The following is a 22,754-nucleotide window of genomic DNA, read 5'->3' on the forward strand; positions in this document are numbered from 1 at the left end:
GCTGGGGAGACGGGCAGTGGCAGCGGGGTGCGCGAAGCAGCCCATGTGTGCGGCGGTCGCAACTGAACGACTCCCTTTGCCACCCACTGCCGGCTCACTTGCTCACTCACCCCTCCCGCCCTTTCCCAGTCAGCCACGCCGGTCCTCAGGGGCATCAGGATACAAAGGCTCCCCGCCATCACCAGCTATTGTGGAAGTGGGGCCAGGCTGAGCGCCAATTTGGACCATGGTGGCTTGTGATGCCAGCCACCACCCCGCTTTGTTCTCTGCCTGCAGGCCGAGGCCTCAATGGGCAAGGGCGCCAGGAGGGGGGGCTGCCCGGCTCTTCATTAATGTTGCTCGCCTGGAACTGAGGAGGAGGAGCCCAGGTCGCCAGGAGTTAAAGCCCATCCATCCGGCCACAAGGACCGGCATGTGACTGGGTGAGCCTGGGCTGGAAGGGCTCCAGTGGCGGGCCAGTTACAGGCAGCGGGTGGGCCTGATGCGGCCCGCGGGCCGCCCCTTGCCCAGGTCTAGTATATATGAGTGTTGCAACAATATAAGGTTTGAAATAAGCTTACATGAAACAATCCATAATCAAGTTCAGCTATGAGCCGAGGTGGCGCAGTGAGTAGGGTGCAGTACTGCAGGCCACTAAAGTTGACTGCTAGATCTGCAGGTCAGTGGTTCAATATGCTGGCTCTGTTAAAAAAGTGCTATTGCTAACATGTTGTAAACTATAGTTTTATAGGTTTGCAGTACATAAGGTATAGTCAATAAACAAGAAGCAAAACTTCTGAAATGTTTTTTGATCAACTGAAAGAAAGGTGAGAAAGAATTCAAACAAGCAGTAGAGATTAAACTGACTTCTATTTCGACCTCCAGAAACACCCAAAGCATTGTTTCAAAGATGACACCAAAATAAAAAGCAGTTAATAACTTGCACTATTTTCCTTTTTTCAATAACAGTTCATCTATGAGAGACTTTCTGCAATGTTTTTTCATTAACTATGAAAGATTTTCCATAATCTGAAAAGGTTTTAATTTCATATCCTCAAATCATGTGATTGTGACTGATCTTTCCTTTTTCCTATTCTCCCATTTTTTTGGAAATGCTCACCCTGGTGCTGGTATAATTAACAAGAAGGGAATCAATGTTTGTATTAACATTCATTGGAGAAAAAAGATATACAAGAGAGGAAACAAGCATACAAGGGGGAATACACATCAACAACAAATAGAATGATGTCAGTAGCCCAGAATGCATTATGCAAACAGCCTGGTATATTGTCCTTTGTGTATTTGCTTCCTCTCTCATGATTTCTTCTTTTCCAATCTCATTACTCTGTGAGCAATAAAAAGAGACAAGTGATTGCTATACAAAATCTCTCCTGTGCCTGACCCATTCCTCTCTTCCTGCATGGGGAGAGAAAAGGGGCATTGGTCTTACCTGATACGTCTCTTCTCTTAAGGTAGAACTAGTATTCAGAATGAGTTGTCCTCATCTACTCAGAATCAGGACCGTGGCTGTTACTTTTAGCAGGATCCACACTCCTAGGACCCAGCTTTGACAAATCCGAAGCAGACTCGATGTACCTACCTTCTGGATACAGTCAATAACAAATAGGTTCCACTTCCTGGAAACTATCAATAATACGGAAACCTCACATGAAGCAATCTGGCACGGGAAAGATGCCAGTTCAATGAACAAGGAATATCCAGGAACCAACCTCTCATTGGCGGAGCTGAATGCTATGAGAATAGACGTACCAGGTAAGAGCCATCGTGGATGGAATTAGCATTCAGGATGGGACATACCAAAGTCAAACATCTCCTAGGTGGGAATAGTGCAAGTCCATTTCAGTGGGACTCCTCGTAGACCTTTTGCAAAACCTTCCAATCAAAGGCTGCATCCGCCAATACATGAGTCAATCTTTTAATAGTAGATAAACTGAGAAGGCAGACAGCTACCTGACACACCTCTTCTAAGAGCACCTGGGTTGCCCAGGCTATGGAAGTCACCACACTACATGTAGAGTGGGCTGTGATCCCTGCCGACCTCATCATCGCAGATAACTCATAAGCCTTAGCAATAATACAGTAAATCCAATGGCCAATAGTCATGGAGGAAACCTTCATACCCAATTACTGTGGCATGAAGACCACCAGAAGTGCTTCCATCTTACAGATCTGGCACGTCCTGTCAATGCATATACGTAAGGCCCTGGAAACATCCAGTGTGTGCCATAGTCTCTCCAATGGATGGGCCAGGTTGGGGCAGAAATTGGGGAGGATGAGCTTCTGTGAAAGGAAAAATTGACTTTCGTAGAAAAGAAGGGTCTAACCAGAGCACAACCTGGTCCAAATGGAATACGCACAAGTCCTTTTGAATGGAGTGTGGAGAGCTTGGAGAACCAACGAGCCGATGTGATAGCCACTAGGAATGCGATCTTGTACGACAGATACCTGAGAGTAGCTGACCTCAGCAGTTCATAAGGAAGACTCGTCAGAGACCTCAACGCCCTGGTCGGGTAGCAGTGAATCACTGGAGGGTGAAGGTTGGAAGCTCACACACACACACAAAAAAAAATCGGTGAACCGTAGGAAATTGAGTCAGGACTTGGTCACAGGACAGGACTAAAGACAGGGCCACCACCTGCCTGCAAATCAAACTCAGGAAAAGTCCCATGTCCAATCCCTGCTGAAGAAATTTCAGGACTTTCAGAAGAGGTATCCACAAGGGCAAACAACCTTGGCTGCACACCAAGCACAAAATGATTTAATTTAATTTAATTGGTTTCTGGACACAATTCAAAGTATTGGTAATGACCTACTTGGCATCGGGCCAGATTACTTGAGGGACCACCTTCTGCCATATAAAACTCAGCAACCCACGGAGTTGGCCTTCTGCAGGTTCTGTCAACCAGACAATGTCGCTTTGTGGGGCCTAGGGGAAGAGCCTTGTCTGTGGGCGACCCCGCCCCTCTGGAATCAGCTCCCCCCAGATTCACACTGCCCCCATCTTCCTCGCCTTCCATAAAAGTCTTAAGACTGATTGACGGGACCTGGAGGCCAACTCTGTGGGACCTAACCGGTTGCTGAGATTCATACGGCAGTAGGTGGTCCCACAAGTAATCTGGCCCATAAACACCGACTGCGACCGACCAGAGAGGTAGGAGGAGAACCACCAAAAACTGGTGCCTCCCACTACCAACTCCTACAGCCGGTACAGAAGGATACCATGGTCAATGGTATCAAAAGCCACTGAAAAGTCAAGGAGCACCAGGATAGAGGACAAACCCTTATCCTGGGCCCGCCAGAGATCATCCATCAGCGTGACCAAAGCATTTTCCATGCTGTAGCTGGGCCTGAATCCTGACTATTGAGGACCTAGATAATTGGCTTCATCCAAGGATCGTTGGAGCTAGAGCAACACCACCGACAGCCTTTCCCATAAAGGAGAGGTTGGAGACCAGACAATAATTATTAAATACAGCTAGGTCCAGGAAGGCTTCTTGAGGAGGGGGCGCACAAGTGCCTCCTTGTAGGGAGCCAGGAAGGACCCCTCTCTCAAAGAAGCATTGACAATATCCTGGACTCAGCTCCTTGTCACCTCCCTGATAGCCCAGACCAGCCAGGAGGGACAGAGGTCCAACAAACAGGTGGCAGAACTCACAGCTCCAATGGCCTTGTCCACTTCATCAGGTGTTACCAAGTCAAACTCCTCCCACATAACAGGACTAAGACGAGCCTCTGTCACTTTGACTGATTCGTTGTCAGCTGACACGTTGTCAGCTGAATGTTATACAGTGATACCTCAAGATACGAACCCCTCGTCTTATGAACAACTCGTGATACGAACCCGGGGTTCAGAAAATTTTTGCCTCTTCTTACGAACTTTTTTCGAGTTACGAACCAGCCCCCCCCAAACCCCGAACCCGGGTTCGGGGGGGGTGCTGGGAAGCCCCCAAGGCCGGCTGCGACCTTTTAAAACAGCCACGCCGCTTCCCATCTGTCTCCTGAAGCCGAACGGCAAAGCCGAACTTCCGCGTTCGGCCTCAGGAGAGATGGGAAGCGGCGCGGCTGTTTTAAAAGGTCGCAGCTGGCCTGGGGGGCTTGCCAGCACCCCCCCCGAACCGGGGTTCGGGAGGTTGCTGGGAAGCCCCCCAGCCCGGCGGTCACCTTTTAAAACAGCCGGGCGGCTTTCCAGCAGCCTCCCGAAGCCGAACAAACCCGAACTCCCGCGTTCGGCGTTCGGAGGCTGCTGGAAAGTCCTACTTCTCCCCCCCAGCCAAAACCTCAAAGCCTGTTTGCTGTCACACGATTTAGCCAGGACAGGAGCTAAGTGACATGGAGGAATGGGGAGCTGAAACCGGGCGGTTTCAGCTTTCCATCCCTTCACGTCAGTTTGCCGCTAAATCGTGTGGCAGCAAACATGCTTTGGGGTTTTGGCTGGGGGGGAGAAGTAGGACCTTCCTAACTCCCTCCCCCCCCAGCCAAACCCCCAAAGCATGTTTGCTGCCACACGATTTAGCGGCGAAATGACGTGGATGGCTGGAAAGCTGAAACCGGGCTGTTTCAGCTTTCCATCCCTTCACGTCCCTTCGCCGCTAAATCGTGTGGCAGCAAACATGCTTTGGGGATTTGGCTGGGGGGGAGAAGAAGTAGGACCTTCCTAACTCCCTCCCCCCCAGCCAAACCCCCAAAGCATGTTTGCTGCCACACGATTTACCGGCGAAGTGACGTGGATGGATGGAAAGCTGAAACCGGGCTGTTTCAGCTTTCCATCCCTTCACGTCCCTTCGCCGCTAAATCGTGTGGCAGCAAACATGCTTTGGGGATTTGGCTGGGGGGGAGAAGTAGGACCTTCCTAACTCCCTCCCCCCCAGCCAAACCGCCAAAGCATGTTTGCTGCCACACGATTTAGCGGCGAAGTGACGTGGATGGATGGAAAGCTGAAACCGGGCAGTTTCAGCTCCCCATTCCTCCACGTCACTTCGCTCCTGTCCTGGCTAAATCGTGTGGCAGCAAACAGGCTTTGGGGTTTTGGCTGGGGGGGAGGGAGTTAGGAAGGTCCTACTGCTTCCTCCCCCAGCCAAAAACACAAAGCCAGGCAGCCTCCAGCCACCAAAGGAGCCTTCTGATTCTCCTCGCTTCTTTGTCCCACTCATTACCCGTGTCCGGCAGAAGCTGCTGCCCGATTGCTCTTAGCCAGCGGGATGCAAAGTGCTGGGGTGGGGGGTGTCCTGACAGCCCCCCCACCCCAATGCGAGCGGCGGGGAGTCACCCATGGCCGACAGAAGATCGCTCTTGCTGACCTGATGCCTCACGGTGAAGCCGGGCAAGAGCGATCTTCTGCCGGCCATGGGCGACTCCCCGCCGCTTGCCCATGGCCGGCAGAAGATCGCTCTTGCCCGGCTTCCCCACGAGGCTTCCCCCATCCTCGCCCGCCGCCCGCCCGTCCAGAATGCTGACCTGATGCCTCGCGGGGAAGCCGGACAAGAGCGATCTTCTGCCAGCCATGGGCGAGTGGCGGGGAGTCGCCCATGGCCGGCAGAAGATCGCTCTTGCTGACCTGCTGCCTTGCGGGGAAGCCGGGCAAGAGCAATCTTCTGCCGGCCATGGGCGACTCCCCGCCGCTCGCCCATGGCCGGCAGAAGATCGCTCTTGCCTGGCTTCCCCGCGAGGCAGCAGGTCAGCATCCTCGGCAGGCGAGCGGCGGGGAAGCCGGCGGCTGTGGCAGCTGCTGCAAGAGGCTTCCCCGCCTCCTCAAAGCAGCCTCCCAAACCCGAACTTTCGCTGAGAAGCCCCGCCGCCCGGCTGTCACCTTTTAAAACAGCCGGGGGGCTTCTCAGCAGCCTCCCAACGCCGAAGCCCCCAGGCTGTTTTAAAAGGTGACAGCCGGGCGGCAGCGTTTTTTTGCGGGTTTTTGTTGTTGTTGCACGGATTAATTGACTTTACATTGTTTCCTATGGGAAACAATGTTTCGTCTTACGAACCTTTTGTCTTACGAACCTCCTCCTTGCACCAATTAAGTTCGTATCATGAGGTATTACTGTATATGACTGAGGTCTGAATGTGTATAATTGATTTTTAAAATATTAGGGATTTTAGCTTAGTTATTTAGTTAATTAATTGGATTTGTCATTGTATTTTATTGTTTTTTATTATATGTTGTAAGTCACCCCAAGTCTTCGGAGAGGGTCAGCATAGAAATCAATCAATCAATCAATCAATCAAATAAATAAATTCACTGCAAAATAAACTATTAATTTGTAACACAATAAAGTCAAGTAAATTTACAAAAGAGATACACCTGAAAGTATTAATAAAATATTGTTTCCTATCTTCTGAAATAACTGGTAAAGATACAATGATATTCCAACCCCAAAGAAACACCTGATTCAATTCAGCAAAGCATTCTATAAAATACAGTAATGGGGGGGGGGGGAGAGAGATCAACAACAGTCGTTGTCTGCTTTGAACTTAAAGCTAAGTATACTGTACTTAGAAAAAAATAGGCCTTCAAATTTGTTCATTATTAAAACAAAGTTAATTTAGAGACGATAAACAAGTCCCTTTCATTTATTTTAGTACTAAACTAATGAAAAGATAGAACTAATAATCACTTCAGTGCTGTTACAATGTTAAGAAAAGAAAGAAAGAATAAGGAAAAAAATAGAAGAGCTTTTGCATCTTCTATATCTACTAGAACAAGACAGTATTAGAGAACACTACAAATAGATAATACAATATTTGACACAACTTGGTAAAACAGACTTGGCTTCATTTAGTCTAGACGTATGCTATGCAACATTATATAATCTTGCCAATCGTTCATCCAATAAATGGCACTGTATGAGGTTGAGAACATAATCTTTCTTTTTGAAAAAATAAACATTGAGGCTGTTCTCTGCACCAGATGCTTCTGTTGCTAACATTCAATTTGAATGAGCCAGGGCAAATGCACTCTTTATCCTCTCAGGAGGCCAGAATGCATTTGTGTGAAATATGAGAAGAATGCCTAATATTGGAATATATGCTCTGAATCTTCAATAAGTTTTTATTATAGAGCTCTTTTTTTACTTCATTTAAAATGGTGCAAACAAGAAATATCCTCCTCTGCAATTCACTATAAAATAAGCAAGAAACTTCAACTTTCTCATACTTGGTATCTAAATGTACTCTGATTTCAAAACATGAGGCAGGGACTATAGAAATAAATATATCTTCATACATAACCTGATGGTAAATTTATTAGGATTCTACTATACTATTAATTCCATTTCACATATATGAAGTCATCCTGATCATTTTAGCCATTGTCTAAAATGGCTAACTGCAGGATGAAAGCCTCAGTCTTGAAAAATTTTTTTGCCAATTGGGCCCACAATAATTGCTGATGTCGTCAATCTCTCTTTTATATATGAAGATGTATAAATGTTAGAGCTCAACAACAGGTGTAATAAAACTAACAAAACCCAATTGTTTTGATATTCTAGTAATATGATTCCAATTAATTAACATTATTTTGAAAGACTTATGACCATTATCTTGGAAGGCTCAGACATCAAGAATATGCTGAAATTAAATCCAGAAATTAAAAAAAACAATATTTTCAATCAAACAATATTTGTAAACTAATTTATTCATACATTTTTAATCATCTCATTACTGCATATTTCTCATACTCGGTATGTACAGCAGTCAAGAGATTTTATGGAAAGTTATGTGCACAAATGGTATCTTCTCTTCCTCCTTGCTGCTTTTGACCACCAAGATCTGATACTGAATCAACATTGTTTGTTTACTAACTGGATTTCTACTTGAAATAATACACAAGAAGGCTAGCAGCTCTTTAAATTAAAACACAAAATGTGAACCATGCATAAAAATTAATAATAGGACTAACAGTTCAAGATGTAAATTTAAGTCCATTTTTACAGATTTTTCCAACCACCAGTATATTGGGACCAAACACAATTCCTGAGGGAATACATTGCAATGCAGCCAAAATTTATCTCTTGTGACAGATAAGCAACCCTGCGTCAACTTGCAGTTTAGAAGGGCTTTTCTTGCTGATCTTGATGATTCTAATCATGAAAGATGATTCTAAATCATTTAGCTTCTTTTAATTGTTAATAGCTTAAATTGTACCTTAAAAGCAACTGCCAACTAGTTTTCAGTAGTTAATCTTTACATTCAGTCTCCTTAAAACTGCTACATTTTACACTAATTGCAATTTCCAATTCGCTTTTCTAGCTAACCCAACACAGAACAAAAGGCAAGCAAGATGGTATTAAACCAAGGTGTGGGTAACTGTGGCCCCAAATGACTGAATAAATATAGCAACTAACTTTGATTATAAAAATTATTATTATTATTATTATTATTATTATTATTATTATTATTATTATTATTAAATTTGTATGCCGCCCCTCTCTGAAGACTCGGGGCGGCTCACAACAGTAATAACAAACAGTGTAACAATGGGATAAATCTAATAATAAAAAATATATAAAAACTCCAACAATTAAAAACCATACAGCACATACCAAACATGAAATATAAAAAGCCTGGGGGAGATGTCTTAGTACCCCCCATGCCTGGCGATACAGGTGGGTCTTGAGTAACTTGCGAAAGACAAGGAGGGTGGGGGCCGTTCTAATCTCCGGGGGGAGTTGGTTCCACAGGACCGGGACCACCACAGAGAAGGCTCTTCCCCTGGGGCCCGCCAAACGACATTGTTTGGTCGATGGAACCTGGAGAAGGCCAACTCTGTGGGACCTTATCGGCCGCTGGAATTCGTGCAGTAGAAGGCGGTTCCGGAGATATTCTGGTCCAATGCCATGTAGGGCTTTAAAGGTCATTACCAACACTTTGAATTGTGACCGGAAACTGATCGGCAGCCAGTGCAGACCATGGAGTGTTGTAGAAACGTGGCCAAATCTGGGAAGCCCCACGATAGCTCTCGCGGCCGCATTCTGCATGGTCTGAAGTTTCCGTACACTTTTCAAAGGTAGCCCCATGTAGAGAGCGTTGCAGTAATCGAACCTCGAGGTGATGAGGGCATGAGCGACTGTGAGCAATGGCTCCCTGTCCAAGTAGGGCCGCAACTGGTGCACCAGGTGAACCTGGGCAAACGCCCTCCTCGCCATAGCCGAAAGATGATGTTCCAATGTTAGCTGTGGATCGAGGAGGACGCCCAACTTGCGAACCCTCTCTGAGGGGGTCAATAATTCTCCCCCCCCCCAGGGTAATGGACGAACAGATGGAATTGTCCTTGGGAGGCAAAACCCACAGCCACTCCGTCTTGTCTGGATTGAGTTTGAGCTTGTTGACACCCATCCAGACCCCAACAACCTCCAGGCACCGGCACATCACTTCCTCTGCTTCTCACCATCACCCCCATTATTAACATCACATCTTTCTACTCCTTCTTAAACAAGTAGAAGAATAAAATCATGGCCAAGCAAAACCCACAACATGCGACAGCAATAAATGACATAATGCTTAGTACAATAAAGTTCTATTAGCTCTTGGATGTACCCTGGCTAAAACAAAATTATTTATTTATTTATTGGATTTGTATGATGCCCCTCTCTGAAGACAAATACAGAAAAACAATGTAAATGTGTGGATTATGAATTAAAATTCAAAATGCAGTGGTGAGAAATACAGGATTCACAAATTTCATACACTGTTACCAAAATTAAACAACAGAATAAATTTATTCCAGTGCATGTTATGTTAATGCTATCTGAAATAGTGAAATCAGAAAACTGTTCCGTGTGTAAATAATTTTAACAGCACCATCTATTAACATAATTTGAACTTTGCACCTGTTTGGACTAAGATTCCAGCCTGCATGTTTCCTTTCTCTCCTTTCATTCTTCATTAGGCTATGTGAAAACTCAAGCTTTTTTACAAATAAAATTTAAGTTATCTAATCCTAAACCTATGGAATGTAGATTTTTTTAGAAAATTACTAAATGATAAATGTCTCTTTCTGCTTCCCAAAAGTCCTTTGCAAAATTCTCTAAGGTGCTGAGTTAAAGAATACAATATTCATGAATTTAAAACTATGGAAGAAATATTTGATAGATTCACTTTATCATTATTTATTCCGCAAATACTAAAATTATACAACATGGTGGCAATAATGATGAAGTATGTTTTAAAAAGCATCAGTATAGGTTCTCAACATATGATCACAATTGAGCCCCAAAATTCTCATGTTAAGTGGGTCATTTGTTAAGTGAATTTTATCCCACTTTATGGCATTTCTTACCCCAGTTTTTCAGTGAATCACTGCAGTTGCTAAGTTAATGGAACACTTGTTAAGTGAATCTGACTTCCCCTTTGATTTTGCTTGTCAGAAGGTTGTAAAAGGTAATCACAAGACCCCAGGACACTGCAACCATCATAAATATGAACCAGTTGCCAGGTGTCCAAAGTTTGATCACATCACCTCGGGGACACTACAACATTCATAAGTGTGGGAAATGGTCATAAGTCACTTTTTTCAATGATGCTGTAACTTTAAACAAATCACTAAAGGAACTGTTGTAAGTCAAGGACAACCTGTATACTGTATATCAAAAGTAGATTAAGTATATATGGAAATGTACTAACAAAATTATTTTGGGAGTTATTAGACTGAAATACAAGAGCATATTTATCATGGTGACTTTTTATTACCTATTATATTACCTTGGAAATTCATTTTTTCCAATAAAATCAATAACTGAGGTAAAAAGGAATATCCCCTATGATTTTTTTTAAAAAATTAGATGCTAGCCTAGAAACTAGGAGTGTAACTTCAAGTCTTGCCTTCTTCATGAAAACCAGCTTGGGGAGTCACTCTTTCTCAGCCAAATCCATCTCACAGGGTTGTTGTTGTTGCAGAGAAAATAGAGAAGAAAGGAGTTTTATGAATGTTTGCTGCTTTGGATTATTTATGAAAATAATAAAGGTAGAATATAAATATAATAAATAACTGAAAATAAATAAGCAACTTAAATCAACCTACTTTTATAGAGTTTCTATTCTTAGCCTCAATATTTTATTTAGATTTGATGGTGGTAATAAAAGTCATAAAAGCATTAAAATTACATCTGATTCATTGCATGAATAACTTTTCTATATAATTATTTCCTCAGCAATGTATCTCATGAATCTATAACATTTTAAAATATAAAACAAAATATTTCAGTTTCTTCTTGTTTTGTATATCATTCATTTTTTATAAAAATGATTGCTCCTTTACTGTTTATATCACTTCCTTTTATTCCACTTTTTAAAACTTTGCAATACTTTCTATAATAGAATGCATAATTTCTTCACTTAAATGTCCAGCAGGAAGTGAAAATGTATGAACTGTACAACTTTTGCTTTATGAAACCAAATCAAACTTAACCTAACATTTTTCTCTATTTACTTTTGTTGAATGCCCTAAAACTGACAGTCTGTTCCAAGGTTATAAACCCCACTTGTTACTATATGTTAGTATCTTAGAAGATGTGAATAAGAAAGAAGTAATTAGAAGATATCTATCAATAAAATGAAGCAGAAGATATTGATAAATGGAAAGGAAGGAAGTAATTAAGTACTGTAAGCAACTAGGTTAATATGTTGCATCTCAACAGGAAATGATTCAACTCTACATTCAATTCCAATTGATGTAAAAAATAAAAACCCTGATACAGACAGGTAGTCCTGGGTTATAGCAAACATTTTGTTCCATGGCCCTGTAAACTATATTTGGACATATTTGGTCATATGCATGCAGAAAGTCGGTTGCCACCATTCTTGCACATTTTTCTATAAAAGTCATATTTAATTCAAGACATTTAAGCTACAGTCAGCCAATGTTAACTTTTCAAAACATGTACAGTACTTTTAAAAACAAATCTAAAATAAATTTTCTTAAAAGAAATTATCTTCTTTGAAGCTTCTTTTTCTCCGGCAACTTTCATCAAATTAATATTTCTTGTTTCAGTCAGGCTGGATGGGGATTCTAGAAACAGAGGTTCTAGCACAGCTTAAGGTTTCCATTTCTTTCTGCTCTTGATGACCACATAACCTGCATGTCTTCTAAGAAATATATTTAATACTGACGTAAAGCCTTGAAAAATCTGTCATGTTCATCACGATTTTTATCTTTGCATTATGTGGATGCCACATTTCTAACATAGTGTTTCTCAAATGTGGCAATTTTAAGATCTGTGAATGTCAGAGATTAGAAAAATGGGTAATTTTAAAAGTTGAAGTGTATACAAACTTGCCAAGTTTGAGAAACACTGCTTTGGTGTATAAGGGGAGTTTGTGATACAATTAAGACAGATAGTTTTCTCTCAAACATTTAAATGTCTACCAGTTTGAGGCTATTTCCTCTCTAATGGTTTGTAGCACCCTGTAAAATGCTGAGTGTTAAATATTTCTGTACCAAAAGAATATTAATGAGGACAGGTATTACACCACCTTAATAATAAGTAATGCTAAAATGTATACATCAGTAGAAGGAAAATTGTCTGAAATAAATTTCATGATACCGGTAGAATGCATACCAAGGGTTTAAAACATTTAAATAATTTTCCTCTCTTACATGTTAACTGGTCCGGTAAAGGTCAAGACTGAACTAGCCAATTCCTTATGTTGAAGCAATGTTGTGATAACCAAAAGTATACTCACAGGAACATAATTGATGGGTTGAATTCATGATCTGATTCATCAAGACATTCCCTTTAAATTCCAGGTCACAACAATGACATAGCCTAAACAGCAAGCCAACAACCTGATTATTATTCTTTCTTGCACTGTTCCAATGGGTTTTATTTCTGCTTCAATATTGTCATTCCTAGGTTACATCTTCATTCCTCCAATGTCTGCACTACATTTGCTAAAACTTCATACTGATCTAACCTTACAACTATTTTCCTCTGTTTCTTCTATCAACTGGAATGGCATGGAGAAGTAATGTTACCTTACAATGTTTTGAAATGAAAATAGAAAATCAATGTCTAATCCTCAACTTGCCTTTGGGCAAACACATATACAACATCATGGAAAAACCATCAGGATGCTAGCATCCATCTACCTAATCAATTATTTTTGCTTAGAGCATAATTGTGTGGTGTTTTGTTTTTAAATTCTGACCTTCTGCAGAACAGTGTTTTGTTCCATGAACAAAAGCACCAAAATCATTATACAACAACAGATTCCAAACAGCATTAGCAATGACATTCCAGGTGATTTTTCTTGTTTACTTACATAATCAAAGAAGCAGTCTCTTGAAGTTTTAATTCTTTTTTAAACAAAACCTCACATCTGCTCATAGCAGATGGCTCAGTTTTCAACTTGTTTCATATATATTTTGTATTTTTTCTGACTTTAAATGTTGCAAAGATAAAAGCTCCTTGTAATTTTGAAAAGTGACTTTCAAAATATATGTATGGAAGGGGGTAACATCTACACCAAAATACCACTTTAAGAAAGATTATCACTAATTTAATTGAAATTGTTTGGACAGAATAAATATAATATGATACAATGGGATCTGAAAGTAGTGGGCATTAGACTTTCCCCCTTGCCATGAGTAAAATCATTCTTGGATTGCTATGGAACTCTGTGTTACAAATGTCTATATATCAGGGGAAGCCCTATTAGATTCATACCAGTTCCTAATAGTTCTTATCAGTTTTCAGAGGGCTCATGGAAAGTTTCATAAGCAGTTCAGTTGAGACTCTGATTGCTCACTGTAATAAATCCCAGCGACCAATTAGGTCCCACAGAGTTGGCCTTCTCCGCGTCCCGTCGATGAAATAATGTTTTAAAAGGTGACAGCCGGGCTGGGGGCCTTCCCAGCAACCTCCCGAACCCCGAACTTTTGCTGAACTTCCGGGTTCGGGGTTCGGGAGGATGCTGGGAAGCCCCCCAGCCTGGCTGTCACCTTTTAAAACAGCCGCGCGGCTTCCCAGCAGTCTCCAAACGCCGAACGCGGAAGTTCGGCAAAAGTTCGGGGTTCGGGAGGTTGCTGGGAAGCCCCCCAGCCCGGCTGTGACCTTTTAAAACAGCCGGGTGGCTTCCCAGCAGCTTCCCGAAGCCAAACGCCAAACCCGAACTTCCGCGACTGCTGGGAAGCCCTGCCGTCCGGCTGTCACCTTTTAAAACAGCCTGGGGGCTTCTCGGCGGCCTCCCGAACGCCGAACCCGGAAGTTCGGGTTTGGCTTCGGCGTTCGGGAGGTCGCTGAGAAGGCCCCAGGCTGTTTTAAAAGGTGACAGTCGGGCGGCAGCGGTTTTTTTTGTGGGTTTTTTTTTTGTTGCACGGATTAATTGACTTTACATTGTTTCCTATGGGAAACAATGTTTCGTCTTACGAACCTTTCGTCTTACGAACCTCCCCCTGGAACCAATTAGGTTCGTAAGACGAGGTATGACTGTACTCCTTTTTATTTATTTTCTCCCCAAGAAAAAGCATGTGAAGTAGATTGGGCTGAGAGATAGTGACTGGCCCAATCAGCCAGCTTCCATGCCTAAATTATGACTAGAATTCAGTGTCTCCTGGTTTATAAGCCAAACCTTAAGCTATACTCCAAACTGGCTCTTATTTAAGTATGCTTGTTCTATGAGAAAAGTTGAGGAAACTCACTTGAAACTTCTTCCTTAGGAACCTAATTAAGTCTTCTCTGCAAGTAATTTTCAAAATATGAATAGGACTTTAAGGTTAAGACTTTCGTTTTGCATTCCAAAACATTAACCATTTTTCTTCTTTAACCACTGTTTGGTCTTTAACCATTGTTGGCCATACAACTGTTTTTCTGTACAATTTGCTGGTACAATTCAGAATTCCATCAGTGGTCCAGAGGAAGTAAAGCATGAAACTACTACTACTACCATGTTTCACAGATGAGATAAGGTTTTTATACTGAAATGCACAGTTTGCCCTTGCCAAACATAACACCCTTCCTTCAAGTCAAAAAGTCCTGTTTTATTCTCCCCCCCCCATGTTTTTTATTTTAGTTTACATATACATATTAATGCGTGAGCAGTATGGTACCTGGGTGTCATACATTCCAATACAAATAGAACTAGTAAACTTGATCACAGTTATTACATTCAACCAACTTATATATTTATAATAATATACATTTATATTAAATTATACTAAATTATTATTATTTATAATTATTATTTATTATAATTATTAATTATATTAAATTATTACCATTCAATTTCTAAACCTCCCTCGTTATTGCTTTTATTTTATTAGTAGTAAAAATGTGTACACTAATATCCTCTCTTTCTCTTATTTCTATTTTTAATTAAAAGATGTTTTCTTTCTATCCTACCTAATCATGTCACCATTCTAAGAAAAAGGGGAAAGAAAGAAGAGAAAAGCAAATCAGAACAACAAAAAAGAGAAATTCTTTCCTTTCTGTCCATCATTATTCATTTTCATTAGTTAATTGGATTTATATGCCACCCCTCTCCATCATCTCTTGTCTACTTCAATATTTGATTGTTATGGATTTTTTAAATATTTTTCCCGTCTCTACTCTAGCCTAGCTCCCAAAATATCTATCCAGGCCGCTATCTCCCTTTCAAAATATCATCAAATATCTTCAAGTATCTTCAAGAATCTCCAATTTTCTTTTAAACTCTCTTAAAATATTTTCCACTAATTTAATCCATCAATCACTGTCATTTTAATTATTATCTCGTCTTCTTCTTTTATTCGCTGGTTCTTCGGTTCAATCTTTTGCTCCATTTCTTCTGTTATCTCTTTACTCATTATCTCTTCTATAGTATTTTCCATTTTTCCCATAATCTCCTTAAATCCTTTCTCTATTGAGTCTACTAATTTCTTCATTATGAAGCATCTTATTTTGTTTTTTAAAATCCTACTTTTGCCCAAGAACCATTTATTCAGACATAAAGTTGCCCTTCAAGGAGTACACTCATCACAGTTCTTTGTATCCCATAGGTCAGTGTTTCCCAACCTTGGCAACTTGAAGATATCTGGACTTCAACTCCCAGAATTCCCCAGCCAGCAGATGCAGCATCGCAAAAACACAGAAGTCCTCGAAACCCCACCTCCGAACTTCCGTTACCAGCGAAGCCCCTGTTTTTGCGATCCTGGGATTCCCCTACAGCATCACAAAAATGTGGAAGTCTGGAGGTGGGGTTTCCCATGGAGGGGAGCTTCAAGGGAATCCCAGGATCGCCAAAATGGGCACTTTGCTTGCAACGGAAGTCTGGAGGCGGGGCATCCCAGTGGCGGCGGCAGGTTCGTAAGGTGAAAAAAGTTTGTAAGAAGAGGCAAAAAAATCTCAAACCCCGGGTTTGTATCTCGAAACATTCGCATGACGAGGAGTTCGTAAGACAAGGTATCACTGTATTCCCAGACTTGTATATTTTTCTTTCATCAGCAGGTGACGCTCTCAACTTAAACGTCATTGTTGTCACTAGGCAATTTAATTTTAGCCTTTCAATCATAATTTTAATTGTAGTTCAACTGTAAAGACAGAATAATTTTTTTACATTGATAATTTCAGCATTTTAAAATGCCTTCCAATTACCCAGTTTAAGAGTCCAATTTTCTGTATTTTTAAAGATTTATTGTTTTTCTCTCTCTGCACCTTTCCCCTCCGGTCTGGTATTTTTCTCAGAATGCTTAATCGCTGCTTTAATAAATAGTTCTGAGCTAATAGTTCTAAATTATTCCTTGAGGTTAGGTGTTAAGCAAAAAGGAATCCTCTTCCCCAGTTCCAGTCACTGTTTCAGCATCTTTAGGATGCCTCTTCTCCTCACCATGGCTAAGAGAGAAAAAGAACTCTGGTCTGAGAGGAGAGCTGTGAGCCTCTGCGACCTCACAGGGTTCCCTTCTTTGCTTCACTGCCCCTACAGGGTGGCTTTAGCTCTTTTCAGAGACCATCGATGGAGAGAACTTAGCACAGGAGCGTGGAGAGCCGCCCCACATGTCCAATCCCACCATGACATCAACCAGAAGTTCTATTTTGTTCTTATCCACCATCAGAATATTCCTCCAATAGCCTTCTGATTTATCCAGGTGGTCTTCCACAGAACCTGCAGTATTTTTCATCACATTAGCTATCTATTAGACCCGGAGTCCCAATCCCTGGGCCGCTGAGTAGTATCAGTTTACAGCCCCTTGGAAGTGGGCCTTGTAAGGGGTGGGTGAGTGCACAAAGCTTCATTTGTGCATTTGCAGATTTAGGTTGAGCATTCAAACCCATCCCCTCCCCCACCACTGCTCTATGCAGCCCAAAAGATTGAGGGCCACTGCATTACACCATAAAACTATATACTTAATCACCTAAATTAAATTTCTGTCAACAAACTGCATAGTATTAATGCAATGTTTACTATCACATTTATAACAGTTATAGTGTGGCAACCACACTAGCTTTTACTTGACCTGAAGGCTGACAAATGACTCACAATAACTATTCTATCATTTTCTACAGTTTCCTTTTTATAGATTGATCCTGAATCTCAGTTGCATTGCTAAGAATAACTATTGTATCATATTCTGTGGTTTATTTTTAGACTGTTTAAGTGATCTCCAGAATGTAGTGTTCATAAGTGCATAAGTGCACCAGAGTGCTTTCTGTCCTGTCCTAATAGTATCATGTATATAAATATTATTATATCTCTGTATATCACCCATACGTACTTGACCAAAAAAAAGGGGGGGGGAGGCCAACCAGCCACCTGAAAATGATCCAGTATACCATACCTCATCCCGAGTTTAAATCTTAAAATGAATAAAATATATAAAATATGGCACGGAATAAGGTTGTGTGAAGGACCACCTTTCCCAATTTCATCTGCCAATCCTACCAGATCACACAGAATGGGTATGTTATGGTTCTGTCATGTAGGAAGCTACATTTGGTGGTCTTAGATGATGGCCTTTTTTGCTGTGGCCCTACAGTGTGTGTGGAATCTCCTACCTCACCTCAAAGTGAGGATGGCCTCATTGCTACTAAGCTTCTGAAGATTTAGTTATACCAGTGGGCCTGGATGAATAGTGAGGTGGTGCTACTATTATTAGCATCCCTCCATCTATTATTTTGTTAATAATGTTTTTAATATTTGTTAATAATTATTTGAGGTATTTAGTTCTTTATGTCTCCCAAAGTCACTGGGTATGGGAGGATATGGGAGGATCTATAAATAAATTAGATAAATACATAACTAGTTCTGATAGATAAACTTTATTTTGTGGAATCAGGATATAATAGAATATATTTCTTAACCTAAAGTGATCTGGCAGTCATCTCTTACACTCATTAGATCTGAAGATGAAAAAGATGAAACAAACCAAGAGTTCTGAGTACATTGTAGCTAATCCACGTTTAGAGAGAACTTGACTCAGAATCAATATCCAAAATATCTATGTACCAGCCAGAATTGCAGATATTGATAATTATAGCTCTAAGTAGGTTAGGAATAATTATTTCAGTATTTTCCCATTACTTGATTAGCTTTGTGAAAATTTTCTGAAAGCTACTGGTAGTGTAGGAATGCTTGAGAGTGCTGAGCTGGGCAGGGATAGCAATTTTTTAAATTATTTATTATGTATGAGTAATCTACAGTCAATCTAAGACTGATGGTAATTTAATAATTTAAGTTCTAACCAAGGACCTAAGAATTAAATAATTCCTGCAGCAGTAAGAGAGCGCACGTGCAGTACATGAGCGCATGCACCTGGGCTTGGGTTCGTAAGGTGAAAATGGTTCTTAAGAAGAGGCAAATAAGTCTTAAACACCGGGTTCGTATCTCAAAAAGTTCGTCAGTAGAGGCGTTCACAAGTAGAGGTACCACTGTATTTCTAATTCTATTTTTCACTTAGAAAGCATTTAAGAAACTGGTGCATTTATGGTAATAGTAATTTGTTAATTTTATTTATTTCCTAATATATCTGTTTATCTGCTGCATGTTTTTGAAACGAGATATTTTCATTTTGAACATTACACAGAAATATTCAGAACAGAGATGAATCACTTCCACCTTCTTCCTCTCTCCATATTCCACAATAGCCAAAGTATCCTTAGCAATAGGAGCAGAAAGAAGTGGGAGAGCTTTCCAAAATCCAGTCATTAGTTTGGAAAAGAACCAGAAAATATTACTCTGAGTGAGCAACACCTCCACAATGACTGGTTATTAATTAGTCAATTACACAGCTATAGAAGCCAGATGGTCAAATGGCAGCAATTTTACAAAGATTTGGGAATAAATTTGATGCATGTTCCCAATTGGCATTTTAATCTAAAACTAGACCGTTTGGGGGTGGGGGGGGGCTCTGAAACATTAGTCCTTTTATTTTATTTTCTCTTGAACTTGAAATATTTTTTTAAGATGTGTCAATTTATGTAGGTTTCCTTTTAAGCTTTATAAATGGGCTACATTTCCCACAAGTATAATTGAAAAAAACACAAAAAACATATCCACAACTATCTTTTATGCTCTAACTTACCTTGGAAAGTTATTCATGTTTAAATATGTTTTATGGAACCTAAGAGAACAGTGTAGAGAAACAAATATGGGAAAATTTGAAAAAAATAAGGTGGTGATCTCGAATTATGTCAAAACAGCACTGCCCATAGCATAATTTTATTTATCACATTTAGAAACCATCCATCTCCCTTACAGAGGAACTCTAGTTATGCACAAATAAAATGTTAAAAACATAAAAAGGAAAAATATAAAAATTTAGAATAGAGGCAAATATACCATTTTTTTGGAGTATAAGATGCACCAGAGTATAGTGGGAGAGGAAAACAAGGGGAAAAGGCCTCTGCCTCCCAACAATTTGCCAAACAGGAAATAGCATACAGTGATCCCTCTATTATCGCGAGGGTTCCGTTCCAAGACCCCTCGCGATAATCGATTTTTCGGGATGTAGGGTTGCGGAAGTAAAAACACCATCTGCGCATGCGCACCCTTTTTTCTATGGCCGCGCATGCGTAGATGGTGGAGTTTGCGTTCCCCGCCACCCACGCAAAGGGGAAACCCGATTCGGCTCCTCGCTGCTGCTGCGCTACCGAGCAGATCAGCTGCTGGGCGGCCGAAGGAACCTTCCCTGGGTCTTCCCCCTCTTGCTGGCGGGTGGGCGAGTGGCAGGCATCAGCGAGGAGCCGGGGTTTCCCCTTTGCGTGGGCGGCCGGGAAGACCCAGGGAAGGTTCCTTCGGCCGCCCAGCAGCTGATCTGCTCGGCGCAGCAGCAGCGAGCAGACGAAGATCGGGGTTTCCCAGCCGCCCACGCAAAGGGGAAACCCCAGCTCCTCGCTGATGCCCCCGCTCGCCCGCCCGCCGCCCGCCAGCAAGAGGGGGAGAGATAGAGAAAGAGAGAGAAGGAAAGAAAGAGATGAGAGAGGGAGGAAGAGAGTGTGAGAGAGGAAGAAGCAAGATAGAGAAAGAGAGAGAGAAAGAAAGATGAGAAAGGAAGGAAGAGATTGACGTCATCGGGTGGAAAAATTGCGATATAGCGTTTAGCGAAGATCGAGATCGCGAAACTCGAGGGATCACTGTATATGATATACACCATTTTTCGGGGTATTTCTGTGCATGATCCATAGAAATAGCAAAGAATTGAAGAAATGTACATTATGACAGTGTATTAATGCCAGAAAGTTTTCTTAAATGTAATCACACCAACTCCTCCCAATTATTTAATTAGATCTACTCCAAACATGACTAAGTCAGAATTTAACTCAACTGATTTATATTAATACTAAACAGGACACTATTGCATTTCAGACTATACATGTGCAGAGCTGTTAAAATTAACTTTCTGGAAATATAGATTATTCTCTGCTATTTAAGAGAAGATACAATATCACTGGGCCTCTTCATATCAAGCATTTATTTTAAAAAGCTTCTTCATTTTGTTGAGTTGTCTAGAACAGTGTTTTTCAACCAGTGTGCCGTGGCACACTAGTGTGCCGCGAGACATGGTCAGGTGTGCCGCGAAGCTCAGAGAGAGAAAGAAAACAAGAGAAAGAAAGAGCAAGAGAGAGAGAAAGAAAACAAGAGAGAGAGAAAGAAAAAAAGCAAGAGAGAGAGAAAGAAAGAGAAAGAAAGAAAGAAAGAGAGAGAAAGAGAACAAGAGAGAGAAAGCAAGAGAGAGAGAAAGACATAGAGGGAACTAGGGAGGGAGAGAGAGCAGGAAAGAGGAAAGAAGGAAGAGAGAAAGAAAGAAAGAGGGATGGAGAGAGAGAGAGAAAAGAGGGAGAGAGAAATAGAGCGAAAGGGAGGAAGACATAATTTTTTTGTCCAAACTTTTTTTAGCTCCCCCCCCCATGTGCCCCATGGTTTTGTAAATGTAAAAAATGTGCCGCTGCTCAAAAAAGGTTGAAAATCACTGGTCTAGAACAATAATAAAACAGTCTTTAAAAAAATAAGTCTAATAATTTAAACATTCTGCAGACATTTATAGTTATTGACTTACCTTAAAATTCTGCCTCTTCCTCCCAATTTCTCTCCTTGCAGCTTTAGTTTCACTTTCATTTTAGCAGGTGGCCAGCTGGCCTGCCTCACTCAGCTGAGGGTCGGGAAGCTGATATTGTGCTGTTTGCTGCAAGGAAGTAAATGGCTGGGAGGCAGAGGCCAAAGGATGGGGGTGGCTAGATGGGCTACATTCAGTGTATAAGATGCACCCAACTTTTCACCTTCTTGTTGGGGGTAAAAATGTGCATCTTATACTCTGAAAAATACGCTAGTTAAAATCTGATATTAAAAATTAACTAACATCATTTATACATATAAATAGGAATTAATTCAAACAAAGTCGCTGAGGAAAACAAAATAGATTCCAATATTCAATTGAAGAATGACAAAATGTTTTTTTAAATAAATGAAATTGCAATTGTTCAGGGCCTGCTTGCCTAGTTATAAAAGTTATGACTGCTATGAGAGATTTGATTTAAAGATTACTTCTGGCTGAACCTTATGCTGATCTGGCCAAGAGGCCGTTCTGCTCTTATCAAAATAGCCTAATAAGGACCTGACATGTTCAACATAATATTAAGAATAAGTTGGAAACTACCAAACCAATATTTCTATTGATATACAGTGTATTTGGAACAATGACTATGCAACATTTTATAGTCAATGGTACTTCACTTCACAATATTTCAATAAAATATAATTCCAAGATACATCTCAAAGCATCACAGCCTCCTGTTTTCAAAAGCAATGAAAGTTGCTTTGGTAGCATTGCTTATGAGATCTTCTCCAGCATATCCAGTAGCCAGAACATCAGTAAACATCTTGGAGGAGGCCTCAAAAATGATGCAAAGTGTTTTAGAGATGTGCAGTTATGTCATTAAGCATAACTGTAATAATGCAGTCAATATGAATCATAGCACAGATTCTGCTATAACAAAACATAATTTGGTTCTGAAAATGTATCTGTTATGACATTAAAATTACTTTAAAAGCAACCTGTTCACAAGGAGTGCAGGAGAAATACACTAAGTGATATTTTCTATTTTTATCTATGAAAAATTACCTCTACCGCTAAATTGCTTTCTTATCTAGGTATCTAGAAATACCTTCTTCAAGGCTAGCTCTCTACTACAGCTAGCCTATACTGTGGTTTGTTGAATTTGGCCTGATATAAAGCGCAATGATTTCTAAATATGATTTGTATCTATTGTTCTCTGTGAATGAAACCATTGCTTGTTTCGCGTGGTTAAACTATGGTTGAAGCATTCCTATTATTCCATCTATAAAAATGGCCAGCT

The 22,754-nt window shown here is 40.9% G+C and overlaps 1 protein-coding gene across 5 annotated transcripts in view; it reads right to left on the bottom strand.

The window, feature by feature from the left end:
• Window positions 1-22,754, bottom strand: part of FRMPD4 (FERM and PDZ domain containing 4) — a 295,945-nt gene that overhangs the window by 220,015 nt on the left and 53,176 nt on the right. The window contains exon 3 of one of the 5 annotated variants that reach the window (XM_070750808.1): window positions 12,673-12,755. The exons of 3 other annotated variants lie outside the window; for them this stretch is intronic. In XM_070750808.1, coding sequence (XP_070606909.1) covers window positions 12,673-12,680 — 8 coding nt within the window. In that variant the 5' untranslated portion in view covers window positions 12,681-12,755. Of the gene's footprint in view, window positions 1-10,812; window positions 10,898-12,672; window positions 12,756-22,754 lie in introns of those variants that run through there. One more of the 5 variants, XM_070750809.1, reaches the window with a different exon arrangement.

This window comes from Erythrolamprus reginae, chromosome 4, assembly GCF_031021105.1.
Source record: "Erythrolamprus reginae isolate rEryReg1 chromosome 4, rEryReg1.hap1, whole genome shotgun sequence".
Lineage (NCBI taxonomy): Eukaryota > Metazoa > Chordata > Lepidosauria > Squamata > Dipsadidae > Erythrolamprus > Erythrolamprus reginae.